We start from the raw sequence: 26,149 nt of genomic DNA, 5'->3' as shown, positions 1-26,149 counted from the left end.
CTCTGGCGGCACTGAAACCGCTGAAACCAGAGACATGAGGTTCCAACTTGCACGCCGGCCGGGATTTGCACAGGGCTGAGGAAGAGCCCCCCGCGGCCACAGGGCTGTATTTGCTCTGGCTGCAAATCACCCCAGACCAGAGCGTGAAGGCAGCGCACATTCACCCTTCACGCTTGGAGCCAGACGTCCAAAATCAGTTCCTGGGGCTACGCTCCCGGAGCCCCAGGGGAGCCCGTCATGGGTGCCTGCGGCTCCCGGTGTGTGCGGCGGCCCCGGGGCTGTGGCACAGCGCCCGCGCGCCTCCTCTCCTGAGGATGCTGTGAGGCTCCCCACCTCGAGGCCCTTTGTCTCGTCTGCAGGCCCCTCCCGTTATCTTGGCCTTTATCATTTCAGAGAACGTTTCCTGATGGGCTTGTGCGTGTCTGTGTCCCAGTGGGAATCTACCCAAAGAACTGATCTGTCGCGGGGGGGGGGGGGGGGCGTCGGTGTCCCCAGCGCAGCCTGTGGCCTGTGTTCGTTACACGTCGTAAATGTACGTGGAGAAATTGATCTGAAATAGGTACATTTGGAAACAGCTGTTGTGAATTACATCGATTGCTGGTGTTTAGAGACCCTTGGGGCTGAACACGCGGCCCTGCCGGTGCTGCTGGCCGCCTGGGCCCCTCACTGTCCACTTAGGTCCATTACTGAACCAAAGAGCAGCGCCCGGCCCGGTGCCTGGGGACACACAAGTCCAGCTCAGAGGTTTGTCTCTCGACAGTGGGGTCTTGGAACAGCGAGCTCGGTCCGAGAAGGGCCCCGAGTCTCCACCGGGAGGGCCCTGCTTACGTGGCCATGAGCTCAGTTGTCTGCCGCCGGAGCGGGCGGGGTGCGTGGTTGGAGGAGGGTGCGCTCAGTGGCCTCCCTGGCGCAGTCACAGAACCAGCTGCCTCGCGGAAGAGCTGAGCCAGGGATGGGCTCTTTGGTGTCTCGGCTTAAGGAGCTTCTGCTTTGAGCCTGATCCCGTTGCCTCCTCACCTGGGGCTTGGCGCCCGGAGCCTCCCTGCGGAGCAGAGGCGAGCCCGACTTTGTGCCCGCAGCCTCGCCACGGGGCAGAAATGGGGAAGGTCCTAAGTTGTGTGAAGAGCTGCTCTTTCCCGGCCACATCCACGTCCGCCCGTCCCGCTATGTGGCTCCTTCCTGCACTCGCCCCACGAGGAACCCGGGCCGAGGGCTGTGAACTGCTCCAGCCGTTGGTGCCGCGCCTGAGTGATGGCCACAGCCGACCGCTGAAGCTGCCGTGGGTGCCGCGTGCCCCTGCACAGCCACCTAACAAGCCAGCGTGTCAAAGAAAGGATCAAGTGTGTCAGGCTCGTGTGGACGTGTCCTCTTTCTTCCTGAGCCGCTGTTTTGCAGGACTTCCCGCACGGCCGTGTAATCCTTGTAAAATGTCTCGTTCGCTGGGTTATAGTGTGCATCGGTGAAGATGCGCCAGTCGCCAGAGGGAGAGCCTTAGGGGACGAGTGGCACGTGGGCAGTGTTGTACGCCTTCACCTGCCTGCTCCCTCGTGGCCCCGGGGAAACACACCGAGAACCCGTGTGGTGGGTGTGAGTGCCAGGCCCCTGGGGACAGCGTTGGAGCGGAAGGCTGTGTGGGCCTGTCGGATGCAGCGGCGGGAACTTAATGGTATTACCAGTTTCCCTGCAGTCTCATGTCTAGAGTGTTCAATACAGTTCGAATCGGGCAAAACAGTGTGCTTCGCGAACACGCCAGGTTGAGAAATGGCCGTTGTCCGTGAGGGTGTGGTCGGTCAGCCTCCCGCAGACTGGCAGCCTCGCTCCATCCCCCGCACAACACACGTTTCTCCGCGCTCTTCGGTTCAGCCGCATCAGCGAGCTGTAATTTACCTGCAGGAAGCTCACGTGTGTTCCCTGTACAGGCCGATGACTGTCCGAAACCCTACGTGGTCGTGAAAACGCCTCTGTAATGGAGACACCGGGCGTTTCCGTCCCCCTGCGGCCGACCGCTCCCCTCACCCAGGCCCCCAGCCGACCCTGGCCTGCCTCCCGTCGTTGTCTCTTTGTGAACGTGGTCGTGCTGTGTGTGGTCCTTCGTGCTTGTCTTCTTGAGAAGACGCGTCATCTTCGTGGGCTCCTCTGCGTGGACGAGTGTTTCGTGGCTCATTCCCTTTCTTTGCTGAATAGCGTGCGGTGTGTGTGGACGTGTCCCAGCTGGACCACCCACTCATGGGGACATGTTTATGGCTGTGAGGAATCAGGCAGCTGTGACTGTCCACGTGCAGGCCCTGTGCGCACACGTGTTCTCATTTCTGCGGGTAAATCCCTCGCTTGAGATTGACTGCCAGGCCGCTAGGCTGTGCCGGCCGCTGCGTGGTGTCCGCGTCCTGCGCTGGTGCCGCAGCCCGCACCCCCGCCGCCTCGCCCCGCCCTTCACAGAGGAGGCGGTGGGTCCTGCGTCCCGGCGCTCGTGGTTTTGCCGCACGTAGGCACAGCGTCTGTGACCACTGTTCCCTCGAAGCTCTGAAACACTGTCATGTTGCACACGTCATTCAATGCCTAAAAGCACTTCTCCCGCGACATGGGGGCTGTGGCTGGCGTGTTCGTGGGGCAGGACTGTGTCTCGGGCTCGTGGCTCCCGAGCTGGAGTCGTGGCCGGCACGTGGCAGGCACTAGTGACATGGGAGTGGACAGACTCACTGAAGTGGTGCCGTGGAGCTCGACCCACCGCGTCTGCTCTCCCGCTGCCGGCTGTTCGGCCGCCGCGTTCATCCGGGTCCCGCGTGAACAGCACGGCGGTGGGCGCACTCCTCCGTGTCTCGTGCCCACGCCCAGGAGTTTGTTTGCGACACGCGGGGCCTTGGGGCGGGTCCCCCTTCACCTGAACTGGGTGCTGCCGCTGGTCCCCCGTGTGACTCACGCCAGCAGCGCCCACCAGTGCTCCCTCTCTGCACTCCCTCCCCAACATTTGACGTTGTCACATATGTTAATTTTTGCCAGTCCTGTGTATGTGAAATAACACATTTATTCACAGCGCTTTAAATAACTCGTTTCGTTTCTCCTAACAGAAATTCAATGTCCTCTTTCCGTCCTGGGAGAGGACATGGCGACAGTCGGAAGAGTGTGTTTTATACCAATGAAGAGTGGGAGCTTTTAGACCCGAACCCTAAGGACCTGGAGGAGTCCATGGCGCAGGAGGAGAGGAAGAAGCCGGCCCCCGAAGGAAACAAAGGTACGGACGTGGTTCCTGTGGCCCGTCCTTCTCTCCGCGGCGCGGGAGCCCCTGTGGCACCAGGCTTTTCTGGAAGAGGGAGGCGCAGTGGGGTTCGCGTCCTCTCCTGGGGGCATGAGCCCTGAGGGCCTGCGAGGTGAGCTGTTACGAGAAATGACCGTCCCGTCCGTGGCTCATAGGCTTTTTCAGGAGATAGAGCGTCTGGAAGTCATAATGCTCTTTACGGATATATGGATTTTTTTAAAACCTTTTGTTTACAGAAATCTGTAATGTACCCGAGAGTAGACCGTACAGGGTCACGGATTCCGCTGCAGTCTCGTGGCTCCCACGGTTTCAAACTTAGGGCCACTCTTTCTCCACGCCCCCCCTGCTCCCTTGCGTCCACCATCTGCGGGCTCATTTTAAAGTAAATTCTAGACATCAATCCGTTGCATCTAAGTTTTTGTTTCGTGTGTATCTCTAAGAGATAACAGCCCATTTTAAAACCTTACGGCGGCTTTGTTATTGTAACGAGAAACAGCGGCGGTAAATCCAGTAATCGAAGCCCACGCTGGTTCCATAGCTGCGTGGTCACGTCCCTGGTCTCGTGAGGCACTGACAAGGCCTGCGGGCGGGTTTCCTTGCTGGTCCGTGTTGGCCTCTTGGCCTCTGAACAGCTCCCCGTCCTTGTCTTCCCTTTGCCTTGGCGAGCGTGTGGCCGAATCAGTCTCCGCGCCGAGGATTTCCCACGCTCCGGAGTGCGGGTCCTTTCTTGCTCCTCATGCTGCCCCATATGTGATTGCGGGGCTGAGCCCTGCCCAGATGCGGGGCTGACTTCATCAGGACCAGGACGCTCTTTGCTGGGGGTCTGGGGCTGTGTGCCCTCTGGCTCCTGCTGGTTTTGGGATGGATCAGGGTTCGGGTGTCGACAGCCCGACCCCGTCTGCACAGCCGCTCCTCATGCTCGTTCAGGGACCCACGAGGGATTATCGATGTCTTCATGGAAAGTGACAGTAATTTTGAAATTCTGCCTGGCGCTCGATTCTAGCGTGGGCTGGCAGGAGGGGCAGGATCATAGGAAATCTTTATTGGGAGGGCAAGTATTAGAGGAAACGCTTCTCCTGTCCCCCGAGAGGGTGGTCCTGACTGGCTCTGCTGGGGAGCCTGCCTGTGTTCGCGGGGTCGTGGCGTGGGACCCGCAGTCCCATGTGATGCGGCGTGAAGGTGGCGGGCTGGGTGTGCTGCGCTCCCCGGCGAGGGCCCACGTCAGTGGGGGCACCTCCTGAGGAGGGGGACTCGGGTTCTGGAGGGTGAGCTGCGAGCACGGTCGGGAAGGAAGGGTCTGCGAGGCTTGAGCGGCTCGCGTGGGCCGGAAGCTCCCCAGCCAGACACGCAGCCAGCCGGCGTCTGCAGACTCTGATCACGCGGGTTCGTGGACCCTTCCTGTACCAGCTGCGAGCATCAGCCCAGCAGCCTGTCCGTGTCGCACATGGGGCACGAGCTCCTCTCCCTTCCGTCTGTTCCCCTGCTTTCAAGTATGCCAGGTTCCCCGTCGGAAATGTGAAGGGGACGGGTTTTCACAGCGAACGCACCCACGTAGCAGCACTTACTTCAAGAAACAGGACGGGGCCAGCCCTGCTCCCCGGCCCCCCGGCCCCCCGGCCCTCGCCCTGTTCCCCAGCCCCCAGCCCCCCGGCCCTCGCCCTGTTCCCCAGCCCCCAGCCCCCCGGCCCCGCCCGTGGCCCCAGCCCCCCGGCCCTCGCCCTGTTCCCCAGCCCCCCGCCCCCCCGGCCCTTGCCCTGCTCCTCAGCCCCCGGCCCCCCGGCCCTTGCCCTGCTCCCCAGCCCCCCAGTCACCGGCCCTCCCAGGGCAGCCGCTCTCCCGACTGAAGAGCTGGGAGTCGTCTGTTTGCAGCTTCGTGGACTCTGTGTCCTGTGTTCCAGTTCACGTTGCCTCTTCTAGTGCGTGTGAATCTGGATCCATCCATACTAGCCTCTATTTGGATCCATCAGTATTTTAAAGGCCCAGTTTTAGGGAAGAGAATGTAGTCACACTTTAAAACACGTGTTCGCAATGAGGAAGACGTTCATTCAGGGCGTGGGTTTGCTTTGTTTTCTTACTGAGAACAGATGAGCCAAGGGAGCCAAGGATCCCTGTGTCCCTGAGTCCCGCCCGGGTCCTGCTGTCTGACTGCAGGCGGGGGCCCCGGGGAAGGGGCTCCGTGTTTCCGGGATGCTGCGGGAACTTGGAGCCACTGTGCTCCTCCCCAGCCTGCGTGTCTGTCCCGTCTGGTCCCGAAAGTGGCTGCAGTGGGACATTGGTGATGTGACCTGAGCGTCTGGAAAAGAGACCGTGTCACAGACGAGTCTTGAGCGAGGCGTCTGGTGGCCTTGTCCTAAATTCCTCGTCTGCCCGCGCGCTCTGCCCGTTGCCACTCGTCGTGAGGCAGACGTTGAGCAATCGCAGCCAGAACGTTTTCTTGAAAAGGAGCCACGTGACCAGCCTCATAAGGAAGGATCCAGGGTGGGGGATCATCTTTGAGTTCGGCTCGATTTCGTCGAGTTCGTCGAGAGCGAGTCGGGGCCCAGGGGCGTCCCCGCCCGTTGCTCTCTGCGCGACGAACACAGAACTTCCCGGAGGATGGCGGGTGGGGCGTTAATGTGTTTTACTGGGGTTTCCAGAAGGACCGTGTGTCCTGCTCTTAGAAAACAAGTTCTGTTTTTACGTAGGAGTTACTGGCTCAGGATTTCCCTTCGATTTTGGACGTATTCCCTACAAAGGAAAGCGCCCTTTGAAAGACATGATCGGATCGTACAGAAACCGCCACGTCAGTGGTGAGCCTTCGGCGGACGGGGCGAGCGCAGGCGGCGCCCCCAAGCCCGCGGCCGAGCTGCAGCTGCAGGTGCAGAGCCAGCAGGAGGAGCTGGAGCGGCTGAGGAAAGACCTGTCCAGCCAGAAGGTAACTGTCCCTCCTCACCCGCGTGTCCCCCGGCCCCAGACGGGCTTCCCCCCAGGACTTTGATGGAGGTGCCCACGCTCCGCTGGGTCACTTCTTCAGAGACCTTTGGGTTTCCAGGGGGCGTGGGGACGCCACCAGTGGGTCAGGGGAGGGTCTCAGCCGCCGCGCCCACTCCCACCCCAGCGCGGGGCCGGCCGAGTCCACTAACAGGAGGGGGAAGAGTTCCACGTGGTGTGCGCTTCCCTCTGAGACCGAGGACGCATTGTGGCTGGGCACGTCGGAGCCGATGTTAGAGCCCCCGTGTCACACACGGATGCGCGCACTAGGGGCCGTGGCGGAGGACGGTGCGCGCGTCCGCCGTTTCCTGTTTCCTAGAATTGTTCTCTGCACACGGGCTTGGCCGAGTGCGTGTTTCTTCCTCTCGTTTCCAAGACCCTCCGAGAGGAAGTCGCTGTGAGCGTGCGTCTCGGTCCTGCATTGCTCCGTGTCACGGGGTCACCGTCTCTGCTTCTTTCCCCTACCCCGCCCCCAGGAGCTCGTGCGGCTGCTGCAGCAGACGGTCCGGTCCTCCCAGTACGACAAGTACTTCGCCAGCAGCCGGCTGTCTGAGGGAGTCCCGAAGGACGCGCTTGGCCTTCTGCACCGCAAGGATGACCAGATCCTGGGCCTCAGCGGGCAGCTGGAGCGGCTGTCCCTGGAGAGGGAGAGTCTGCAGCAGGAGGCCAGGACGCTCAAGAGCAAGGTGGGCGAGCTCAGCGAGCAGCTGGGGATGCTGGTGGAGACCATCCAGGCCAAGGACGAGGTCATCATGAAGCTCTCGCGCCGGCTCAGCGAGGGCGCGGACAGCACACCGTCCGCCGCGGGGGTGCCCGGCTCCCCCGCCCCCGCCAGCAGGGAGCAGTTGGAGCTGGACAGGCTGAAAGTGAGTGGGGCGTGGGCTCGGCTGCTGGGCGGGGTTCAGACGGCGTTGCAGGCGGCCCCCCGGTGCGTCCAGGGCTGCGGGCCTCAGCACGGCCGCTGGACCTCTCGTGAGCGGATGTGGCAGGACTTGCAGGCAAACGATGCGTAGTTCTGTAAGAAGCATCCTTGGAAAATGGACGTCTGAGTCCAGTGGTGATGCCGTTGCTCGGAGTGGTTCTGGATCTTTCCCTCCCTTGCTCTCAGGCGGCTGAGACTCCCCTTTCTGCTCTTGCACCCCTAGAGCTTCCTTAACCCATGTAGCCCAGGGGGCCCGCACTGCACGCACAGCCTGCCTCAGCCCCTGGGGGGCAGCTGAGGGAGCATGATTTCTGGTGGCTGGTGTGGGGTTGGCTCCCAGGCAGGTCTGCTCAGAGTCAGGGCCCCTTGCGCCAGGCTGGGAGGGTCCTGGCACTGAGGACGGGGGGCTGGCCCTGGGGTGGGGGGCTGCTTGCTGAACGCATGACTGTCTTGGTCGTAACTGAGGTGGGGAAGGGCTGTGCCCCTGGCCATCAGGCCGCAGACAGCACTGAGTGTGGCCCAGCCCACCCCAGGCAGGTCTGTCGCCACAGGCCCCACCCAACCCTAACGCCTCCCCCTCGCCTCTTTCTGTAAATACCTCGGCACCGGGTGTTTGGCCCCTGAGGGCAGGTTATCCTTGAAGGCAAAGTTTGCCACATCGAGGTCATCAGTGAGCACCTACTGAATGCCCTGCAGTACCTTGCCGGCTTGTTGGTGGATAGCTGAGTGGTGGCTGTGTGGAGGTCTCTCAGAGAATTCTAGAACAGAAGCGAACCCGGGGCCGACAGCAGCGTCGTCGGGACGTGCACGTGGCCTCCCGTAGTGACCCCTACTCAGTGACACGTGTGAGGCCAGAGGGCAGCAGGAACAACAAAGCTCCCAACCCCGTTCCTCTATGATTCGACCACAAACAGCTGTCGTGGTCGGTGTGGCTGGTAAGACTCGGCTCTGCTCGTCTGCGCAACCGAGAACGTGCCCGACCTGGACGTCCCTGCAGCAGCGATATGCATTGACCACGGTTTGCTTCACGTCGGCTGAAATCAATATTGTGCGAGCACGCCTGTTTTCGCAGTGTTGGGCTGCAGGCCGTACAAGCGTGCTCGGCGGGGACGCGCGGGAGCCGAACCACGGCGTGTGTGGGAGTGAGCGGCTTGTCTCTGGTCCACGCAGGTCCCTGTGGAGACGGCAGAATTGATCAGAATTAGACTTTCCCCCTTATCCACACTTTAGTTTTTGTGGCGTGACGGGAGGAGTGGCTTTGAATCATTCGGTGATGTTGTGACTCTTCCGCCAACATTTCTCAACAGCGTTTAAGGCCCATGGCTCTGAAATCCCACTGTGGTCGGGTTACGTGGCTACAGAGCTCATGGAGGAGGTGGCTGTTCGGGGGCCGGCGCGTGGCCGTGGGCTCCACGTGGGCCGGCCGGCCACTGGTTTCTGCCGCCGCCAGCGCCAGACGCCCGCTCCCACCGCTGGCTCCCCCGGCTCTGCGGGAATTGAAGGCAGGCTTGCGGGCGGGGGCTGCGGACGGAAGTGGGGTTTGCTGCGAGTGTCCTCGTCGCTGCACTGTTTCCATACTGATTTCTTGCCTTGACCCCGAATTCAGAACGCCCCCGCGGGGGACACTGTGTTGCTGGGAGTTCTCGTCCGTCACTGTCACAACCCACTTTCTCCAACTCTGGTCAGTGTGTGCGGCCTGTTTGGAATTTGCTGACACTTGCTGTTGGCTCTGGGACAGGGTCACTTTCTGTTTCTGGGGTATTTTGAGGAAGGAGCACACATTGGTCGTAGGATTTTACCAGCCTAAGTACTTACTGTTTTTGTACTTCCTTCCAGGCCTTTCCGTGGCTCCGCGATTCTTCCTTGCTTGGCGCAGGTGGCCCTCTGCTTCGCTGGGCACGGTCGGGGGTGCCGTCGTGATGCCATCCCCCCCAACCTGTGCGGCTGGTCCTCCTGGGACTTGCTCTTTGGCGCGGGCCTTCACGCCCGCAGCTTTTCCCTGTCTGGACTCTCGCGTGCATCGGTTCAGCCGCGTGCCAGGCTCCGCGCTGCGCTGGGAGCACGCGGCCTCTCCTGGAGCTCCCGGGGTCGTTAGCACATAAACAGACCGCGTCACGACCGTAGGGAGCACGGAGAGGAGGGGGTGGGGACCAGCTCGGGCGCTGGCTCAGACCCTCCCAGCTTCGCTGCTTGTGAACCCCACATGGGGGTCGGGCCCCCTCCCGCCCCAGTGTGTTCGTCTGTGAACCAGCCCTCCCCTCATGGGGTCTGGCCAGGACTGGGGGCCTGGCACTTGTAGGGGCTTCACTGTGTGGTCGCCATGGTCAGCGTAGGGCGAGTCCTCACGGTGAACGGTCACACAGAACATAACCGGAGGACCCGCTTGCTCAGCTTTCCCGCCGTCCCCCCCGCCCGTGTCCCTCGCCCTCCTTCCGTCAGCCTGCTTTTCATTACGTGTGTGTTGTCTGCTGCCAGAGCTTTCACTCGCCAGGGGAAGGGAGGACGGAGACCAGGGAGGAGGGGTCCGGGCCTCCCGTGGGGTTGGACCTTGGCGTCTCATGGGCCTGTCGTGACGTGCAGTCCGCTGACACAGGAGGCGTGAGCGTATCCGTTGGGTGTGGTCAGCAGCTCTGAGCCTGGTGGCCCGGCTCTCAGCAGAGACACGGGGACGGTGGCCTGAGGGCTGTCACTTGCGGAGCCGTCAGGACTTTCACGCGGACCCTGTAACCTGTAGTGTCAGCTCCACAAGTCCTAGCGATTGAAGAGCCCTCGAAACATTACAGTTCGTCTGCACATTTTATGGTGATTGTGGGCCCCTGCCCCCACGGTGGCGTCCAGCCCGGAGACGGGGGCACGTCCCGGGGAACAGCCGTGGTCTCCGTCCCATGAGGGGCGGACACTCCTGGCTGGTCCGGGAGTTGCCCGGTGACCCAGGGGCCAGCGCAGCCCTGGGGACCCCGCAGAGAAGGGGAACACGTGGATAGAGGACGGTGCTTGGTGGGGCGCATTTGTCCCAGACGCCTCCCCTCCTCGCGGGCTTTCACCAGCCACCCCCGATCGTGTCGCCGCACTGGGCAGACTTGTCACCAGCCCGTGAAGCACTCTCAAGTCACGCGGCAGGTGCGGCAGACGGTGACAGCTGGTGAGTTTTAGGTGAAGGGCGTATCCGGTTCCTTGTTCTTCTCCGTCAGCCTTTCCAGAGTTTGAAATGTTTCAACATGAAAATGGGAGGGTCGAGCTCTCCGGAGGCGGGCGATTCTGTAGTGAGCGCGCCGTGTGTGCGTGCTCCTTTCTCTGTCACCTCAGCGGGTGACGATGAAAACCCACAGAACACGTGTTGTTTCTTGAGTTAAGAAATGAACACAAGGGTTTGCTTTGTGCCACGTCAGCAAGCGCAGGGACGTGACGTGTTCGCAGCGTGAGGACGTAATCCTGCCTGCTCCGTCGTCGCCCCAAGGGTGGCTGCACAGACCATCGGGAGGGCCCGGCGGTCGGTCTCTTGACGCTCGCGCTCACTTGGTGGGGCTCTTGGCGGGGACGGCGATTCTGTAACTGAGAGACCTGCGTGAACCGATGGTTTTTTGTTCCCAACAGGATAACCTTCAGGGATACAAAACCCAGAACAAGTTCCTGAACAAGGAAATCCTGGAGCTCTCGGCGCTGCGGAGAAACGCGGAAAGGAGGGAGCGGGATCTCATGGCCAAGGTGGGTCGTGGCGCAGCTCTGTTTCCTGGTGGTGGGGGTCGCGGAAGCCTTTAGAAGCGGGCACACCTTAAACCAGTCCTGCCCCCACGCTGGGGGCGCGAGGTCACTGAATCTGAAATACAGGGTGCAGAGCACTGCGTACTCAGTGTCGCCGTGTCTGAGGTGAAGACAGCAGAGGCGCCCGTCGTGTCCTCATCGGCACGCGTCATGGGGTTTCGGAAAACAGTTCACTCCGACTCTCAGGTCCCCCAAACAAAGAGTATTTGGACTGTGGTTTTTGCTGTTGAGTTGCGTGGACCGGTTTCCCAACTGTAAACGGGGACGGTGGGAACCCGTCGGTGTGAGTCTGTCACCATTGTGGCCGGAAAGGCAGCTGTCACCCGGTGGCACTCGGTGTGCTAGCAGCCGCCACCGCATGTACCCAGCTCACCTCGTGTTCCCGGACCTGCGTCCACGTGGTCCCAGGGCGTGTGTCTGGTGCGTCCGATGAGGCGGCAGACAGGAGCTGGCCCCGGGGTCCAGGGAAATGTCAGTGCCACATGCACGCCTGCTCACGGCCCATGTGCCCGGTGACAGCGTGACCTCAGGGACCGCCACAGGTTCCTGCCGCTGCCTTCAGCACTGCGGGACTGATGCGGGAGCGGCGTCAGAGCTCTCACCGCCGGCCCCTGCTCCAGCCCAGTGCCCCGGAAGAAGGGGCCCGGGGCAGCCTGCTGCCGAGGTGACAGGTAGCCCGAGGCGCACACGCGTCTCCTGCCCTCCATGCGGTCCCCGGCTCCCCTCCCCTGCTGCTGGGGGCACCCGGGGGTTGCCCATCCTGCCTCCTGGTCGGGACGGAGGTGACCTCCCTGTTCTCTCCAGTACTCCAGCCTGGAAGCCAAGTTGTGCCAGATAGAAAGCAAGTACCTGATCCTGCTCCAGGAGATGAAGACGCCGGTCTGCTCGGAGGAGCAGGGGCCTTCCCGCGACGTCATAGCCCAGCTGCTGGAGGACGCCCTGCAGGTGGAGGGCCCGGAGCAGCCCGAGCAGGCGTTCGTGAAGCCTCACCTCGTCAGGTACGGGCGCTGGCGACTGGCGGGTGTGGACCCGTGTCCCATGTCCCCCGTTTCAACAGCAGTCGTCGTTCACGGAGGACTGAGTGCGAGTGTGTCCCGTTGCACACTCGTGACGAGCACTGTCCGTCACCAGAACGGGTGATGGGCGTTCTTGCTGTAACGAGCGCGCAGCAGAGCCGGGCTCAGGCCAGGTCGTCGAGTCCAGGACCTCGCTTCCGAGCGCGGCAGGGCCCGCGGTCCCCGCCGTAGCTCCGGTCCTGCTGGGAGCCAGACCCCGAGGAGCGGGAGTCCCGTCCTGAGACGCAGCTGCTCCCACATGTGGTTCGAGAGCAGAGGGGGCCCAGCGTGGGGAGAAGGCTTGGCTAGCCCAGCGCGGTGGCTCAGCGCCCACGGAGGGTCTGACTGCGCTCTGGCAAGACCTGCCGTGTCTGAGCTCGCAGCACGTGCGCCTCACCCCTGTCACGGAGTGCTCCTGAGGCCCACGTGCCAGGAGCTGTGCCAAGGGTTCTACCCGCAAGCACATGTGGACCGCTCGGCAAGGGGGGTGTTTTCAGCCTCACTCTGCGGACGGGGAGGGACGCACCACGTCCGCAGTCGCCCTCAAGCAGTGGGGGCAGCCTGAGCAGCCGGCTCCATGCCGCGCTCTCCGCAGGGTCCGCGGGGCTGCCGGCTGCTGGGGGACACCTGTCTTCCTCCCTCGGGCGCCTCTGGGCTCCTCTGTTCATGTTGTTTCCAAACCTCACCTGTAAGCAGAACAGTAACTGCGTGTTGATGTGTTTCTAGCTCATTATGGAAAATTTCAAGCCCGCAGAGGAGAGTCTCCTGACAGCCCCCCAGGCGCCCCTTCTGTGATCATTGTCAGTCTGGTTGTACCTTCTCCTCCCCCGCCCCCAGGGTTTTTTCTGGAATATTTTAAAGCAAATGCCAGACACCGTGTCCTTTCACTTCACGAACTTCAGTGTGTATTTCTAACTCTCACTGATGACATGTTCTGATTCACGAATCCTGCCATGCTTGCAACTTTCCAGCGTTCCTTCTGGAATCTTCCGGATGGGTCTACGTGGCTCCCAAGCTGCCCCTCCACTGTCGGAGGCGCAGGTGGAGCCCACACCACAGTGTCTCTACTCCCTCCCTCGTGGTGGACACGTAGGGTCCTTCCACGTTCCCTTGTGACAGATGAGACATGGCAAACATCAGGATTCGTGTTTCCACGCGTCCGTGTGCGGGCTCCTCTAGGGTGTAGACGAGATCTGCAGGATCCCCGACCCGCAGGGACACGTCTCTGCGGCTCTGCTGGGTTCGCTCAGGTCAGGCCCTCAGCAGCAGGTGTGAAAGGCCCCGTGTTGGTCTTCTGTGGCTGACCTCGCAGATCCCCGCACAGCACCCGTTACCGTCTCAGCTCGTGCAGGCCGGCTGTCGGGCAGGCCTCCCTGGGTACTCAGGGTGTCACAGACGCTGTTCCTTCCCGGAGGTTGCGGGGCTCAGGGTGTGTCCCTGTTCACTCGAGCTGTTCCCTGGGGTTGTAGAGCGAGGGCTGTGTTTCCACTCCAGCTGTTGGGTGTGGCCTTCCCCACTTGTGGAGACCACGGGCATCCCTGGCCTCTGGCCCCCTTCTCCCTTCCTCAGCCGGCAACAGTGGGCCCCACAGTCTGCACACCCCCAGCCCTGCCCCCCACCCCCGCAAAGGGCTCCTGCATGTACACTGGCCCCCGGACGGCCTGGGGTCACCTCCCTGCCCTCAGCTGTGTCCGTGTGATGCCGAGCGCCTCTGCCATACAGTGTGGCCAGCCACAGGTGTGAGGTGCCACGGCCGGACGTCCTTGGGGCCACGGTCCTGCCTCCCTCACCCACATCGTGTTCAACCTAATATCTACACAGATACGTTCTCCTTCATGTGTCTACCTCTTAAAATGATGTTTTCCAAACATGAGAGTTACACGTACAGACACATGTGACGTGTAAACGCATGTTCACGTGGCCAGTCTACCAGGCGTGTTTTTCTCCTGTGCTTTAAACTCTCTGGAATTGATTTTTATTCTAGTATCAGGAGATCTAATTCCATTTCCTCCTGTAGAGCTCGCCATGCGTCCCGCCCCGAGTGTCGAGAAGTTTCTTCTTTCCTCGCCGAGTTCCAGTGCCTGGTCCCAGGTCAAAGGGCCACGTATACGTGGGCCCGTGCTCCTTTCTCTTTGGTTGGTGTTTTTGTCGGAATCCCATCGTTCAGCTTTCCCTTCTGTTTTCTCAACAGTGAGTACGACATCTATGGGTTCAGGACGGTCCCAGAGGACGACGAGGAGGAGAAGCTGGTGGCCAAGGTCCGCGCGCTGGACCTGAAGACGCTGTACCTGACGGAGAACCAGGAGGTGTCCACCGGGGTCAAGTGGGAGAACTACTTTGCGAGCACGGTGAATAGGGAGATGGCGTGCTCCCCGGAGCTGAAGAGCCTGATCCGGGCAGGCATCCCGCACGAGCACCGCTCCAAGGTGTGGAAGTGGTGTGTGGACCTCCACACCCGGAAGTTCAAGGACAGCACCAAGCCCGGCTACTTCCAGACGCTGCTCCAGAAGGCGCTGGAGAAGCAGAACCCGGCCTCCAAGCAGATCGAGCTGGACCTGCTGCGGACCCTTCCCAACAACAAACATTACTCCTGCCCCACCTCGGAGGGCATCCAGAAACTCCGCAACGTCCTGCTCGCCTTCTCCTGGAGGAACCCGGACATCGGCTACTGCCAGGGCCTCAACAGGTGGGTGCCCGGCCCAGTGCACCCCTGTCTGCCCCACCGTCCCCTCCCCGCCAGGGTCTGAGTGGGTGGGTGCCCGGCCCAGCGCACCCCTATCTGCCCGACCGTCCCCTCCCCTCCAGGGTCTGAGCGGGTGGGTGCCCGGCCCAGCGCACCCCTGTCTGCCCCACCGTCCCCTCCCGTCCCGGCTAGCCGAGGAAGGCCAGCGTCGTGAGACAGCGTTGCCTTCCTCTAGGCTTAATTATGCAACGTCCCCGGTTTTGGAGTAATTGAGGGAAACAGACATACTTTCAAAAAGTTATCAAGAGCAGCAAATGTGGGGCGCCTGGCTGCCTCAGTCAGAGGAGTGGTGACACTTGAGCTTGGGGTGGTGAGTTGGAGGACCACGTTGAGTGCAGAGATTACTTAAAAATAAAATCTTAAAAAACACCACCACCATCAGACATGTTATCTGAAACAACTAAGTTTTCTCATTTTGGTTTCTTCTTACTCTTGTCATGCTCAGGTTTTGACCAGAAGTTTGATTTCATTTTAATTTTATATAATTTTATGTTTCTAATGCACAAAGTGGACACTGGTGGCCACTGTGTGTTTATACAGGGTCTCCGGGAATCGGGGTTGCCCCACCCGGCTCTTTAGCCGGCGGAAACCGAGCCCTTTTGGACTCGAGTCCTTCTGCAGGTGTCAGGAAGGCTTCCGCAGACAGGACACTGGACAGCCTGTCACATTTTGTGATGACCCGGGCTGCTCGTTCAGAGCCAGGCCCGGGAGACGAGGCCACGGGAGGCCCCGGGGTCTGTGCTGCACGGAGCTGCGCGTGAAGCTGCTTCGTGCTGCGTGTCCGGCCCACACGTCTCCTGCTCACGCTGGCGTGGCACCTGCCCCTTGCGTTCTGTCCGTGCGGGAGCGGGGGAGCCAGGCTGGTTAGCGGTTCGGACCAAGAAGCAAGACTCTGGGTGCACTCTTGAGGAATTTCCCCAGAAGCCAAGTGCGTGCGTTGAGTTCTGACTGCTGAGGTTTATTCTGGCTGTTCAGGGGCCTTTGAAATCCTCGTGTGCCAGCTGCTGACCTCCAGGAAGGGCCGTCTGTTTGCATCGAAAGTGACCGTTGCAGGAAGGAAGGTTTCCAGGTGGAATGTGCACACCAGGGTTCTGGGAAGTCACGCTGTGTCCGTGGGGTCAGGACGGGGCAGCCCCCCTGAGCCCCGGAAGTGAAAGGGGCTTGGGCTTCCCCTCCACAGCCCCCATTTACAAAACCAAAAAAAGAGCCTGTAAATAGGAGGCTGCCGAACGACGCGGTCTTGTTTTGCTGAAATCCACAATTCACGTTGACTACTCAGTCTAAACATTCCCGGAAGCTGAAAACTTCTGAGGCCCGGAAGCTGCGGTGGGGACCTGTGCATGCCTGGGGGTACGCTAACACCCCGTTTACCTGGCGTGGTCGCGGAATCCGTTCTTCCCCACAAAAGCAAGACTTCCAGAAAACGAAAGCTTTCCATCTGCAACTGCATCGCCTTTGGGGCCTCTTCCTTTTAACCGTTTTCCTGAATTTGCTTCCAAATAGTTTACGCGCACGTCCCGAGAACCCAGAACTTTGGTAGAAGAGCGTTAGCCTTTTCGGAGTGACTCGGGCCACCGTCTGGAACGTCCGCGAATCTAAACCACGTCCCGTGGGGCTGTGCTGGTTTTGGACGCTTGGCCCTGTGTCCCAGCCCCTGTGGACGCCGTGGCTTTGCTTTCTCTCCTGTCCCTGCCACGGCCACCTTCCTGCCGACGGCACAGTCAGGCCTGCTGGAGGCACCCCCTTCCCACCTGCCCCGTGTCCCTCCTTTTAGCCTTTTAGTTTGCGATGAGGCCGTTGTAGTTTTACGTGAGGGTTTCCCGTGAGGCGCCGCAGCGCCGTGTCTGAGAGGAGGCTCTTGGATTCCAGAGGCCGAGAGACGGGCTCCTCTCTGCCCGTGTTGTGTCCAGACCCTGCCCGGATGCCCACTGGGAGCCGAGCCTGGGATCCCGGGGCAGGTCCCCTCTGGATTGGTGACCGCGTTGTGGTCGGCCCCCCGAACGGTGGAAGCCACGCCTCCTTCCCCCCGTGTGCCCGCCGTGGGTACAGTTCCTCCCGAAAGCCCGTCAGAGCGGCGGCTCGTAAACCGTCTTTGTTCTTTGTCTCTTACGCTCACGCCTGGGTTTCTTGTGCATGGAAAGATCAGCTGCATTAACTGCGTTATTTTCCTCTTTCATGAGGCTGGTTGATCATCGGGAAGGAATTTCATCTCCTTTTAACAAAAACCAAATGAAAAGGTTGGGGGGAATAGTAGCATTGCTTCTCGAACCTGAGAAAATGCCTCCCCTGGGGCCCGGCCGGCTCGGTCGGGGGAGCCTGCGACTCTCGATCTCGGGTTGTGAGTTCCAGTCCTGTGCTGGGTGTGGAGATGACTGGGAAAAAAGGAAAGAAAGAAAATGACTCGCTCGCGTAGGAACGCCTGCTTGTCGTCGTTTCCTGGGGACGGGAGAAGGTGTGGCCGCGAAGACTGATGGCACACGGTGGGCGCCGCTGTCCGGACCGGCCGTGCGGCCTGGCTCGCGGGTGCTCAAGGTGCCGCCATTTGCTTGCAGGTTGGTGGCGGTGGCCCTTCTGTACCTGGAGCAGGAAGACGCTTTCTGGTGCCTGGTTACCATAGTGGAGGTGTTTATGCCGCGAGACTATTACACAAAGACGCTGCTGGGGTCCCAGGTACGTGTAGACACGCGGCGCCTCCGCCAGCGAGGTGGGAGATCCAGCTGAGACGGGACTGAGCTAAGCCTTGCTGGGGGTCCCTGCACATGCCACAGCTCTGACCCCGCAGGGGGCGCACAGGGCAGGGCGCGCCGCGGACCCCGGCCGGGCTGAGTGGGAGCCGGTGGGGCGGGCTGGCGGTTATGCGCCTGAGAGGCGGACCAGCCCCGCAGCCCTGCTGTTGTGGTGCCTGCTCAGCTGTCCCCTCTGGCTCCCCATCCCCCCCACCCCAGCCACAGCTGTCCCCCCCGGGCTCTGCTGTCCCCCAGACACAGCTGTCCCCCAAACACAGCTGTCCCCTGGACACAGCCGCGTGCCTGGGTGGCTAAGCCATGGTCCAGGAATGTCTGGGAACCCGGTGTGTGAGCTCAGGTTCTCCAAGAAGCTAAGGCCGAGGCAGGAGTCAACAAGCTAGAGATTTCTGAGGGAGGCACTGGCGAAGGACCGCAGTGGGAGCGGGGAGGCGGGGGAGCCCCCAGACCAGGGAAAGGAAGGAGACGTGGGTGGGATGGATCTCAGACGGAGGAAGTTTGGCCAGGCCAGCGGGGAGTCCTCAAGCAGGGGCCACCTGTTACAGGCACGCGGCTCGTGGGAACAGGCTGCGTCCGGGCCTGCCGTGGTCACTGCCTGGCTAGGAGTAGCCAGAGGCAGTGCTGGACCCAGAGGGGCAGCGTGGGGGCTGCAGTCACCTCCCTGGCAGGAATGTGAGGGCCCAGTTCATGCCCGCCACGCCTGCAGCCCGAAGCCAGGGCCGGGCAACGCGCACGGGGAGAGCCCAGGGTTGTCCCCGTGCGGGCAGCCCTCACGTGGGCAGTCCTGGCTCTGGACCAGCCCCTTGGGCCCAGGCCAGAGCTCCCCTGGGCCAGGCTGGGCCCGCTGCCCAGCTGGCAACCCTGCTCGTGCGCCTGACCTTCCCAGCCCCACGGCGGCCAACTGACGCCCTGGCAAGGGGTCGGCAGGGGGCAGGAGGGGAGTGCAGGTAGTTCTCGGCCCGCCCGGCCCGCCCATCACGGGCACTGCCTGTCCGCGGCCTCGACTCCTCCATGGTGCCAGCTCTTGTCTGGCAGCTCTCCGTGCTTGGGGGACCTCCCTGCTCCAGCCTGGGGGCGGCTCCCTGCCTTTGCCTCTGGGTCACCTCACCATCAGCCGTGTGGCTTCTCGGCTCTTCCCTCACCGTGTGACCACGTCCCTGCACAGAATCTCTCTGTCGTAAACATTTGGGGTGGCCTCTGCCTGGCTGGGCTTCTGGCCTCTGCCACCGGTGCTGCTTCTGTGGTGGCCCTGGCTTGCACCCATCCGGGGCTCCGGGAGCGCTACCCACCCCCCTCACTGGGGCCCTGACCGCAGCTGTCCCCACAGGCCAGGCATCTGGCTCCCCCACGGCGCCTGACCTTCCGGGGATGGACGCCTGTGCCCAGCAGAGCGCCATGCCCGACCCAGCGAGGAGGGCGAGAGCTCCTAGTTTGATGTTGGTTTGCACGTGGCTTGTGGTGCCCCCATGGCAGCCCTGTGAGAGTGGGCTGTGGGGATGTGACCCAGCCCACCCCGTGTGTAAGCACTGGGGCTGCACCGAGGACCCTGGAGGCCACGCCCCTCTGCCGCCCCCATACCCGGGCGGCATCTGTGGGACGGACGTGCTGATGCCGCACGTCCTCTTGGGCCCAGGACTCGGTTCCCCCCCCCACCCCCCCGGAGCCCTGGGTTGTGAGCGGGCAGCAAGGCTGACTCTTCCCCAGCTCTTTGCAGCCGCCTGTCTTCCCCGGCCGCTCGAGGCGGGAGTGGGTTTCGGGTGCTCAGCGCGTGCCTGCAGTGTGCGAGGCCGGGCGTGCCGGGCTCCGTGGCGAGCGACCCAACGCTCCTCCCCTCCGCTCCCCTCCAGGTGGACCAGCGGGTGTTCAGAGATCTCATGAGCGAGAAGCTGCCTCGGCTGCACGCGCACCTGGAGCAGCACAACGTCGACTACACGCTCATCACCTTCAACTGGTTCCTGGTGGTGTTCGTGGACAGCGTCGTTAGCGACATCCTCTTCAAGATATGGGACTCTTTCCTCTACGAGGGACCAAAGGTGGGTCCGCTCGCCGCGTGACTGGTGGCAGAGTGGCCAGCGGGCCGGAGTGGCCCCTCGGTGTGCCGCCGCCGGAGGGCGCGGGGGACCACCGCCCGGGCAGCCCTGAGCCGAGGGCCTCTCTGCTGACGGACGTCCCCGTGCTCCCCGCAGGTCATTTTCCGGTTTGCCCTGGCGCTTTTCAAATACAAGGAGGAGGAGATCCTGAAGCTGCAGGACTCCATGTCCATATTCAAGTATCTCCGTTATTTCACGCGCACGATCCTCGACGCCAGGTGAGTCCCTGGGGGGTGTCCCCAGTGTGGCAGACGGTAGACGCGCTGTCCCTGCTCCCCAGAGAGCAGCCATCCCAGGGGTGCGGCATGCGAGCCAGGAGTGGGTGAGGCTGCAGACACTGATGAGGGGGAACGAGGAGGGAGGATGGCTTGTCCTTGATCCACCTGACACGCGTCCCACAGGCCGGTTTGTGTGTGTTCAGCGAGCATTCCCCGAGTTCTCCCGGCGTGGCGGGCCGTCCGCCAGGCACTGAGCGGGACAGACGAGGGACAGGCCCTGATGTGAAGAGCCTGAGGGGAGACGCACAGCCTGACGGGCTGGGTGCTGCCGTGGGGGAGGCCCAGACCTGGGATGGGGCGGGTGCAGGGGCAAGGCGGGGTGAGCAGGGCTGGGCAGGGCGCAGCTAGGAGAGGGTGTCCTGGGCCCAGGGAGCTGGAGCAGCGGCGAGGAGGGGAGACGCAGCCTGTATGGGGCTGTGGAAGTGGCTCAGCCGGGGCAGCCGGGCGGGAGCAGAGCGGGACTGGGCCTCGTGCCTGGGGTCTTGGGAAGACGGGGGGCCAGGGGGCCAGGTGGCCTGGGAGGTGCCCCCAGAGATGGAAGAGGGAAGTGGACCTGGGAAGACCCTGGACTTCCGGCCGGGTACCATGTCAGGGGGAGTGTCCCCCCCCATCCCCCCCGTAGCCACACGGTGTTGCCTGTTCCAGGCGACTGTCCTCCATGTGCCCTGACCATGGCTTGCGGCTGCTCTGGCCACGCTCTCCGGGGGCTCCCACGGGGGCTCCCATGGACCTGCCGCTGGTTGGGCCGGGGAGGGTGGTGCTGCCCTGAACCACGGGGGAGGGGCGGGTCACAGTCCTGTGCTGCCAGGTGCGGAGCGCGAGCCACCGTCCCCGCCCATGCGTGCACTCCAGGCTTGTGCAGCCACGTGAAAGCCACAGATCCTTCCGCTGAGAAATATCTGGGGCCGTCCAGACCAAAAGTTGCTTTCAGCCTTTTTTTTTAAGATTTTATTTATTTGAGAGAGAGGGCATGAGGGGGAAAGCACAAGCAGAGAGGGAGAAGCTGGCTCCCCGCCGAGCAGGGAGCCTGACTCAGGGCTCGATCCCAGGACCCCGATATCGTGACCTGAACCCAGACGCTCAACCGACTGAGCCCCCCGGGCACCCCGCTTTCAGACTGTTTGGACTGTAGCTCGTAAGAAAGCTGCTTTGTCTCAGAACCTGGGACGCCGGTCTGGAGTGTGAGGACATGACACAGAACCTGTTGAAATGTTGGTGGCTCTTGCTCAAGGTCTGTGTTAGATATTGCGGTTTTAATTTCCTTTTTGTTACAAAATGCTTGTTGCGACTCCCCACGTGGACCCGTCCACACACTGATGTGTCACAACCTGCCTCAAACCCCCGAGGGCCCCCAGTAAACTGACAGGCGCCCTCTCCTTGGCCGGCTCGTGAGACACCGTGGGGCAGCAGCCGGGCCTCATGGCCGCGGGGCGCCCGTTGCGGGGCGGGGGGGGGGGGGGGCGGCGAGCCCGGCCGCGGGACCCGAGGCAGGCACTGGGGCTGAGGTCCCCGGGGGAGGGGGCGCTGGGAGCAGAAGGGGCTGGTGGAGGCCACACTTGACTCCTAGAAGTCATCGCTATTTTTAGGGCCTCCCACTTGGGAAGTGGGGTTTTAGGGTATTTTCAAGCTGGATGATGATAGTGTCTGCAGCAGTGACCTAAGCTTCGCCACGTGGAGCCCGAGGGTAACGGCCAGCAAGACTGAGTCTGGGGCGACCCTCGAGAGCGTCCGCCGAGCTCACACGAGGTCGAGCTCTAGAATGGCAGGGCTGCTGGATTGGGCACCAGGGGCCCCTCCAGCCTCAGCGGCAGCGCCCCCTTGTGAGCGGCTCTGGGGCAGCTGCCCAGCCGCTGTCTTCAGGGAGTCAGGGTTCGCAGCCGCAGTGACGGGCCGGGACCCCGGGATTGTAATACGCCCCCCAGACCAGCGGTTCCACATAACTGAGCAGTTCTACTGGGGGAGGGGAGAGGCCGCGAGTGGCGTGTGTTCGGGGATGCCGAGTTAACAGGACTGAACAGTCCCGAGTCCGGGCTTCTGGGGTATTTGGCTGACCGGGCCCGCAGAGAGCCCTGCTGTGCCCGCGGGGCGGAGAGGCCGCCTGAGGACTTGAGTGCTTTCTGGGTTTGTTCCCTGTTGCGAAGAGGGGGCTGGACCCCAGGTCTCGGAACGGGGGGCTAACAGCTGCGGGAAGCGGGGCCGGTCTCGTGGGCCCCGGGTCCCAGGTCCTGGCTGGCACTTCCGTTCCCAGAGACCACCCCTCTGCAGCCCGGGCTCCACTTAGGCCAGCCCCGTTCTCCGGCCGCCCGTGTTCTAGAACACTCTGGGAACTTGGCGTTTGAGGCTGGCCTTTATGATCTTTGACCTCCTGCGGAGAATGCTCGGGAGTCAGGCTGTCTGAGGCATGGATGTCTCCGCGGTGTAGACATCTGAGAACTCGCTGGCTGACGTCATGCCGGGTAGAAAACAAGGCCGGGGGCAGGAGGCCCGGGCAGTGGTTGTGCCGTCACTGCCACTCCTCGGGGCTGGAGGGAGGAGAAGCCTGGGACGGCCGCAGGGCCCCTCGGTGCTAGAGGAACCCCAGGCCAGACCTCGGGGCACGTCGACCGGCAAGCGGCTAGGGGCCGGTTAGCGGGATTGGTGCCTGAACCTGTGGATGGATGAAACCCATCGAGTGTCTATCTGTCCATAGACTGTGTCCAACGCTGGTCACACGGCCGACAGGGTCTGACCATCCCTGTCAGGTGGGCTCCTTCCTAGTCAGTCCCAGGAAACCCTGAACCAGCCTCCTGCTGGTCCCGAAGGCTCAGGCACACCGGCCCTCAGACGCCCGGCAAGTGCCAGGCGCTGTCCTGTGCTCACGGTGGCCGTGCTGGTGACCCCACACCCCAGGAGGTGGCACTGTGGTCCTTCCAACATACAGATAGGGACTCAGAAGCCAGAAAGGGAAGGACCTTCACCTGCCCCATGACAGCGTTGGTCTCCATTCAGGCAGTGGCTCAGGGCCAGCCCCATAGTCTGCCGGGGGGGGGGGGGTGCTGGCCTCCAGCTGACACACCTGCCCCAGGCCCGTCCTGTGTCCTGCCCTGCTGACCTCTGTCCCCATCCCGTGTCCTGCCCTGCTGACCTCTGTCCCCGTCCCGTGTCCTGTCCTGCTGACCTCTGTCCTGCCCTGCTGACCTCTGTCCCTGTCCCGTGTCCTGCCCTGCTGACCTGTCCTGTGTCCTGCCCTGCTGACCTCTGTCCCTGTCCCGTGTCCTGCCCTGCTGACCTCTGTCCCTGCCCTGTGTCCCGCCAGGAAGCTGACCAGTATCTCCTTTGGGGACCTAAACCCGTTCCCCCTGCGCCAGATCCGGAACCGGCGTGCCTACCACTTGGAGAAGGTGCGGCTAGAGCTGACGGAGCTGGAGGCCATCCGTGAGGACTTCCTGCGTGAGCGGGACACCAGCCCGGATAAGGGCGAGCTGGTCAGTGATGAAGAGGAGGACACCTGAGTGCCCCCCGCCCAGTGACACTGCTCTTCTTGCCCTCACAACCAAAGCGTGTCAAAGGGACCCACAGCAGGTGTCTCTGCTCGTTGGAGAGCCCGAATGTAATGCCCGTGGTCTCTGGAAATCTGCTGGGCGGACGCCCACGGCCACGCTGCACTTTCTCCTTTCCACTCGGGGCGGGGTCTGCTGTGCGCACAGCATCTCCGTGCCAGGGTGGGGCCCACCCCTTGTGTGACAGGTGCGCCCCAGAAACTGCTGGCCATTTTCGAGTCTGTTGACAGCATTTGTCTGGGTCTTGTGCTTGGCTTGCACCCTAGAAACCTGCCGTGGGCCGTCTCCCCGGGCCGCCCCATGAGCGGGCGCGCTGCGCTCCTCGTCGCTGGGCCAGAGCGCGGCCGCTTCGGGGGCGGATGGTGAGCGCAGCAAGTGCGTCCCACGTTCGGAAGCGGCCCGGAGAAAACTCACCTTCCTGCGGGCCACGCCACCAGCCACGCCCCACGTCTGGACTAGCTTGGGGAGGGCCTGGCCCTCCGGACACCCCACACTCCTCCCTCGGCCCCAGCCGGTGTTGGCGGACTGCCGCGCTGCCCGTCCCCAGCCCGCCCTCTGCCCGGCACGGCTCCGTTAGGTTCTGCGGAAGCCCTTCTCTCTGAGTGGCTTGGGGGATCACTGGAGGGATGCAGTCCGCACAAGCCGGGGACCGCCGTCCTGCAGAGCAGGCCCACCGCTGGGGCAGGCCTTGGTGGAGGGGACGGAGGAAGCTTCTGGGCACGCCCTCCAGGGCCAGTGCAGCCGCGGGGTGATGCTGCCAGCCCGTGCTCGGGGGTCTCCTCCACCTGCTGGGATGGCGGGGAGGCCGGCTGCCAGGGCCCTAGCCTGGGACACAGCCTTGGTGAGCCGTCCCGGACGGGGCCCTCCCCAGTGCTGCCCAGAGCCTTCCGCGTTCTGGCAGCCGGCCTCCCCGCTCCCCGGGGCCAGCGTGATCCCGGCTGTGGGGTCAGCCCTGCCTCCAGCAGCTCGGGCTGCCCCGGCCGTCGCGCACCGGGAGCTCTGTCTTTCTGAAGCTCTGCGGAGAGGCTTTGCTTCATCCCCGCGCGGACCATCCGTGCTACACGTGTGGCTGCCGGAGTGTTTCCTGGCAGTGTTACTCAGATAGGAGAGAGACCATTTCACGTGGAATTTCCACACTACCTGGAGAAATTGGAAGTGATCCCTAGTTGAGACGTATCAGACACAGGCTAAGCGTTGGAGTCCCTTGAGGAAGTGCCTTTTCTAAGTACAGATGTTCTGTCTCGGTCAGCGTGTATCGGCGTCCTGGCTGGGCAGGCAGCTCCGCGTCCCACACCGAGCTCGGCTCTTGTGTTGTGAGGTTGGACAGGTTGGACGGCTTGATCTTTCAGATAGACGTGTTGCACTATTGCTCCAGGGAGGGGGTGGTGGCCGTCCGGCCTCGGGACGCGGCTTCACTGCCCTCCACACACCCCTCCCTGCCCCAGCTGCGTGTGGCTGACGGGCTCGGACTGAAGTTTCCAAGTCGACTTCCCCGGAACTGCCACACCCTGGGGTGAAAATGCTGCCTTTTGGAAGAGGTTGGTTTCGTCTGTTTTGCCCCAGTTAAGATCTTAAAAGCACCTGGATTGGGCCTTGGTGCCTGCCGTGTGTGGCTGGAGCCGTGGTCTGGGCAGTGGCCAGCAGCGCTGTTGGTGTCTCCGGGCGGTTGTCTGTGGCTGGGCAGTGGGCGTGAGAGCAGCGCGGTCGTGGGGGGAAGGGGCAGGGGACACTTTCCCGGAGGCCGGCCTCTCTCTCCATGTCCAGAGGGCAGCAGGGGTGCTGGGCAGGCTCAGGCGGGACAGGACGGAGAGCCACAGGACGGAGAGCCGCAGGCCGCGCGCGCCTCTGCCCTCCCGGAGCCAAGGGCATCTGCCGGCTCACACGGGGCGGGTTTTGTGTTTATGGGCTGAACATCTGTTAGTACTTTTGTATGTTTTTCACTACAGTTTATATTTTTATAGACTATTTTTATCAAGGTTTTTCTAGACTACATATATCTATTTTATACGAGTTTTCCTTTGTGAATGGCTGTGTGCACACATGTGCAAACCCCAGCGGCCTGGGTTGCTCTTGGCTCCTGGGCCCATCCCTGGCCCGCGGGCTCGCGTGGACCGGCTTCCCCAGCGCCTCTCCTGCTGTCTGTGCTCACGCGCCCGGCGGCACCGGCGCACCCAGGGCTGGAATGAGTCTGCTTTCCTCCCACATTGTATCCATATAGGAAGTATTCTAGGCCAAGTGCCAGTGCATTTTCTTTTTTTTTAAAACTGTATTCTTGCACAAATCCCCACCCTGGCTTTGTGCAGGGCTGTCCTGCACGTGCCCTGGGCAGCTGGGCCCGCCTGGGGCAGCCCCTGCAGGCAGGAGGCTGGCTGCCGCCTTGGGGGGGCTGCGTGGGGGGCAGTGGCAGGTGACCTCCCCTGATGTCACTGCAGCTTCTAGGCTTCTCTGAGTTGTATTTTGGAAGTCATACTAAAAAGCCAAATAAACTACTAATTTGTATAACGTTCTGGTTTGAGATGCAGTTACCGTGGTTCGTGACGGGGCTCACCCCCAGGGCTCAGAGGGGGACAGGACTTCTGGGGGGGGCTCCCCAACCTGCCAGCCGGCTGTTTTTAGGTCCACGCTCTTGGTTTGCTCCGGGGTGTGTGGGATAAGATGCCTCGGTCGGCCGTGCAGCCCTGGGAGCCGGGGTCAAGCCGCAGGGGCACTGGGGGCACCGAGGTAAGTGCTTTGGGGTCCGGGGCCTCAGCCAGGAGCTGGAGCAGCCCCCCACCGCCCGTCAGAGCTGTGACG

At 62.5% G+C, this 26,149-nt stretch overlaps 1 protein-coding gene across 7 annotated transcripts in view; it reads left to right on the top strand.

The window, feature by feature from the left end:
• TBC1D2B (TBC1 domain family member 2B) overlaps nucleotides 1-25,858 on the top strand; it is a 59,367-nt gene extending 33,509 nt beyond the window's left edge. For all 7 annotated transcript variants that reach the window (XM_026510274.4, XM_044388459.3, XM_044388460.3 and 4 more), the window contains 10 exons: nucleotides 3,066-3,229; nucleotides 5,938-6,167; nucleotides 6,700-7,089; nucleotides 10,740-10,850; nucleotides 11,712-11,905; nucleotides 14,154-14,648; nucleotides 17,258-17,375; nucleotides 19,297-19,482; nucleotides 19,636-19,757; nucleotides 23,113-25,858. In XM_026510274.4, coding sequence (XP_026366059.1) covers nucleotides 3,066-3,229; nucleotides 5,938-6,167; nucleotides 6,700-7,089; nucleotides 10,740-10,850; nucleotides 11,712-11,905; nucleotides 14,154-14,648; nucleotides 17,258-17,375; nucleotides 19,297-19,482; nucleotides 19,636-19,757; nucleotides 23,113-23,308 — 2,206 coding nt within the window. In that variant the 3' untranslated portion in view covers nucleotides 23,309-25,858. The remainder of the gene's footprint in view (nucleotides 1-3,065; nucleotides 3,230-5,937; nucleotides 6,168-6,699; nucleotides 7,090-10,739; nucleotides 10,851-11,711; nucleotides 11,906-14,153; nucleotides 14,649-17,257; nucleotides 17,376-19,296; nucleotides 19,483-19,635; nucleotides 19,758-23,112) is intronic.
• The last annotated feature ends 291 nt before the right edge of the window (nucleotides 25,859-26,149 follow it).

This window comes from Ursus arctos, unplaced genomic scaffold (assembly GCF_023065955.2).
Source record: "Ursus arctos isolate Adak ecotype North America unplaced genomic scaffold, UrsArc2.0 scaffold_28, whole genome shotgun sequence".
NCBI classification, from domain to species: domain Eukaryota; kingdom Metazoa; phylum Chordata; class Mammalia; order Carnivora; family Ursidae; genus Ursus; species Ursus arctos.
The sequence above is the reverse complement of the archived record's forward strand: the minus strand, read 5'-3'. Positions and strand labels throughout refer to the sequence as shown.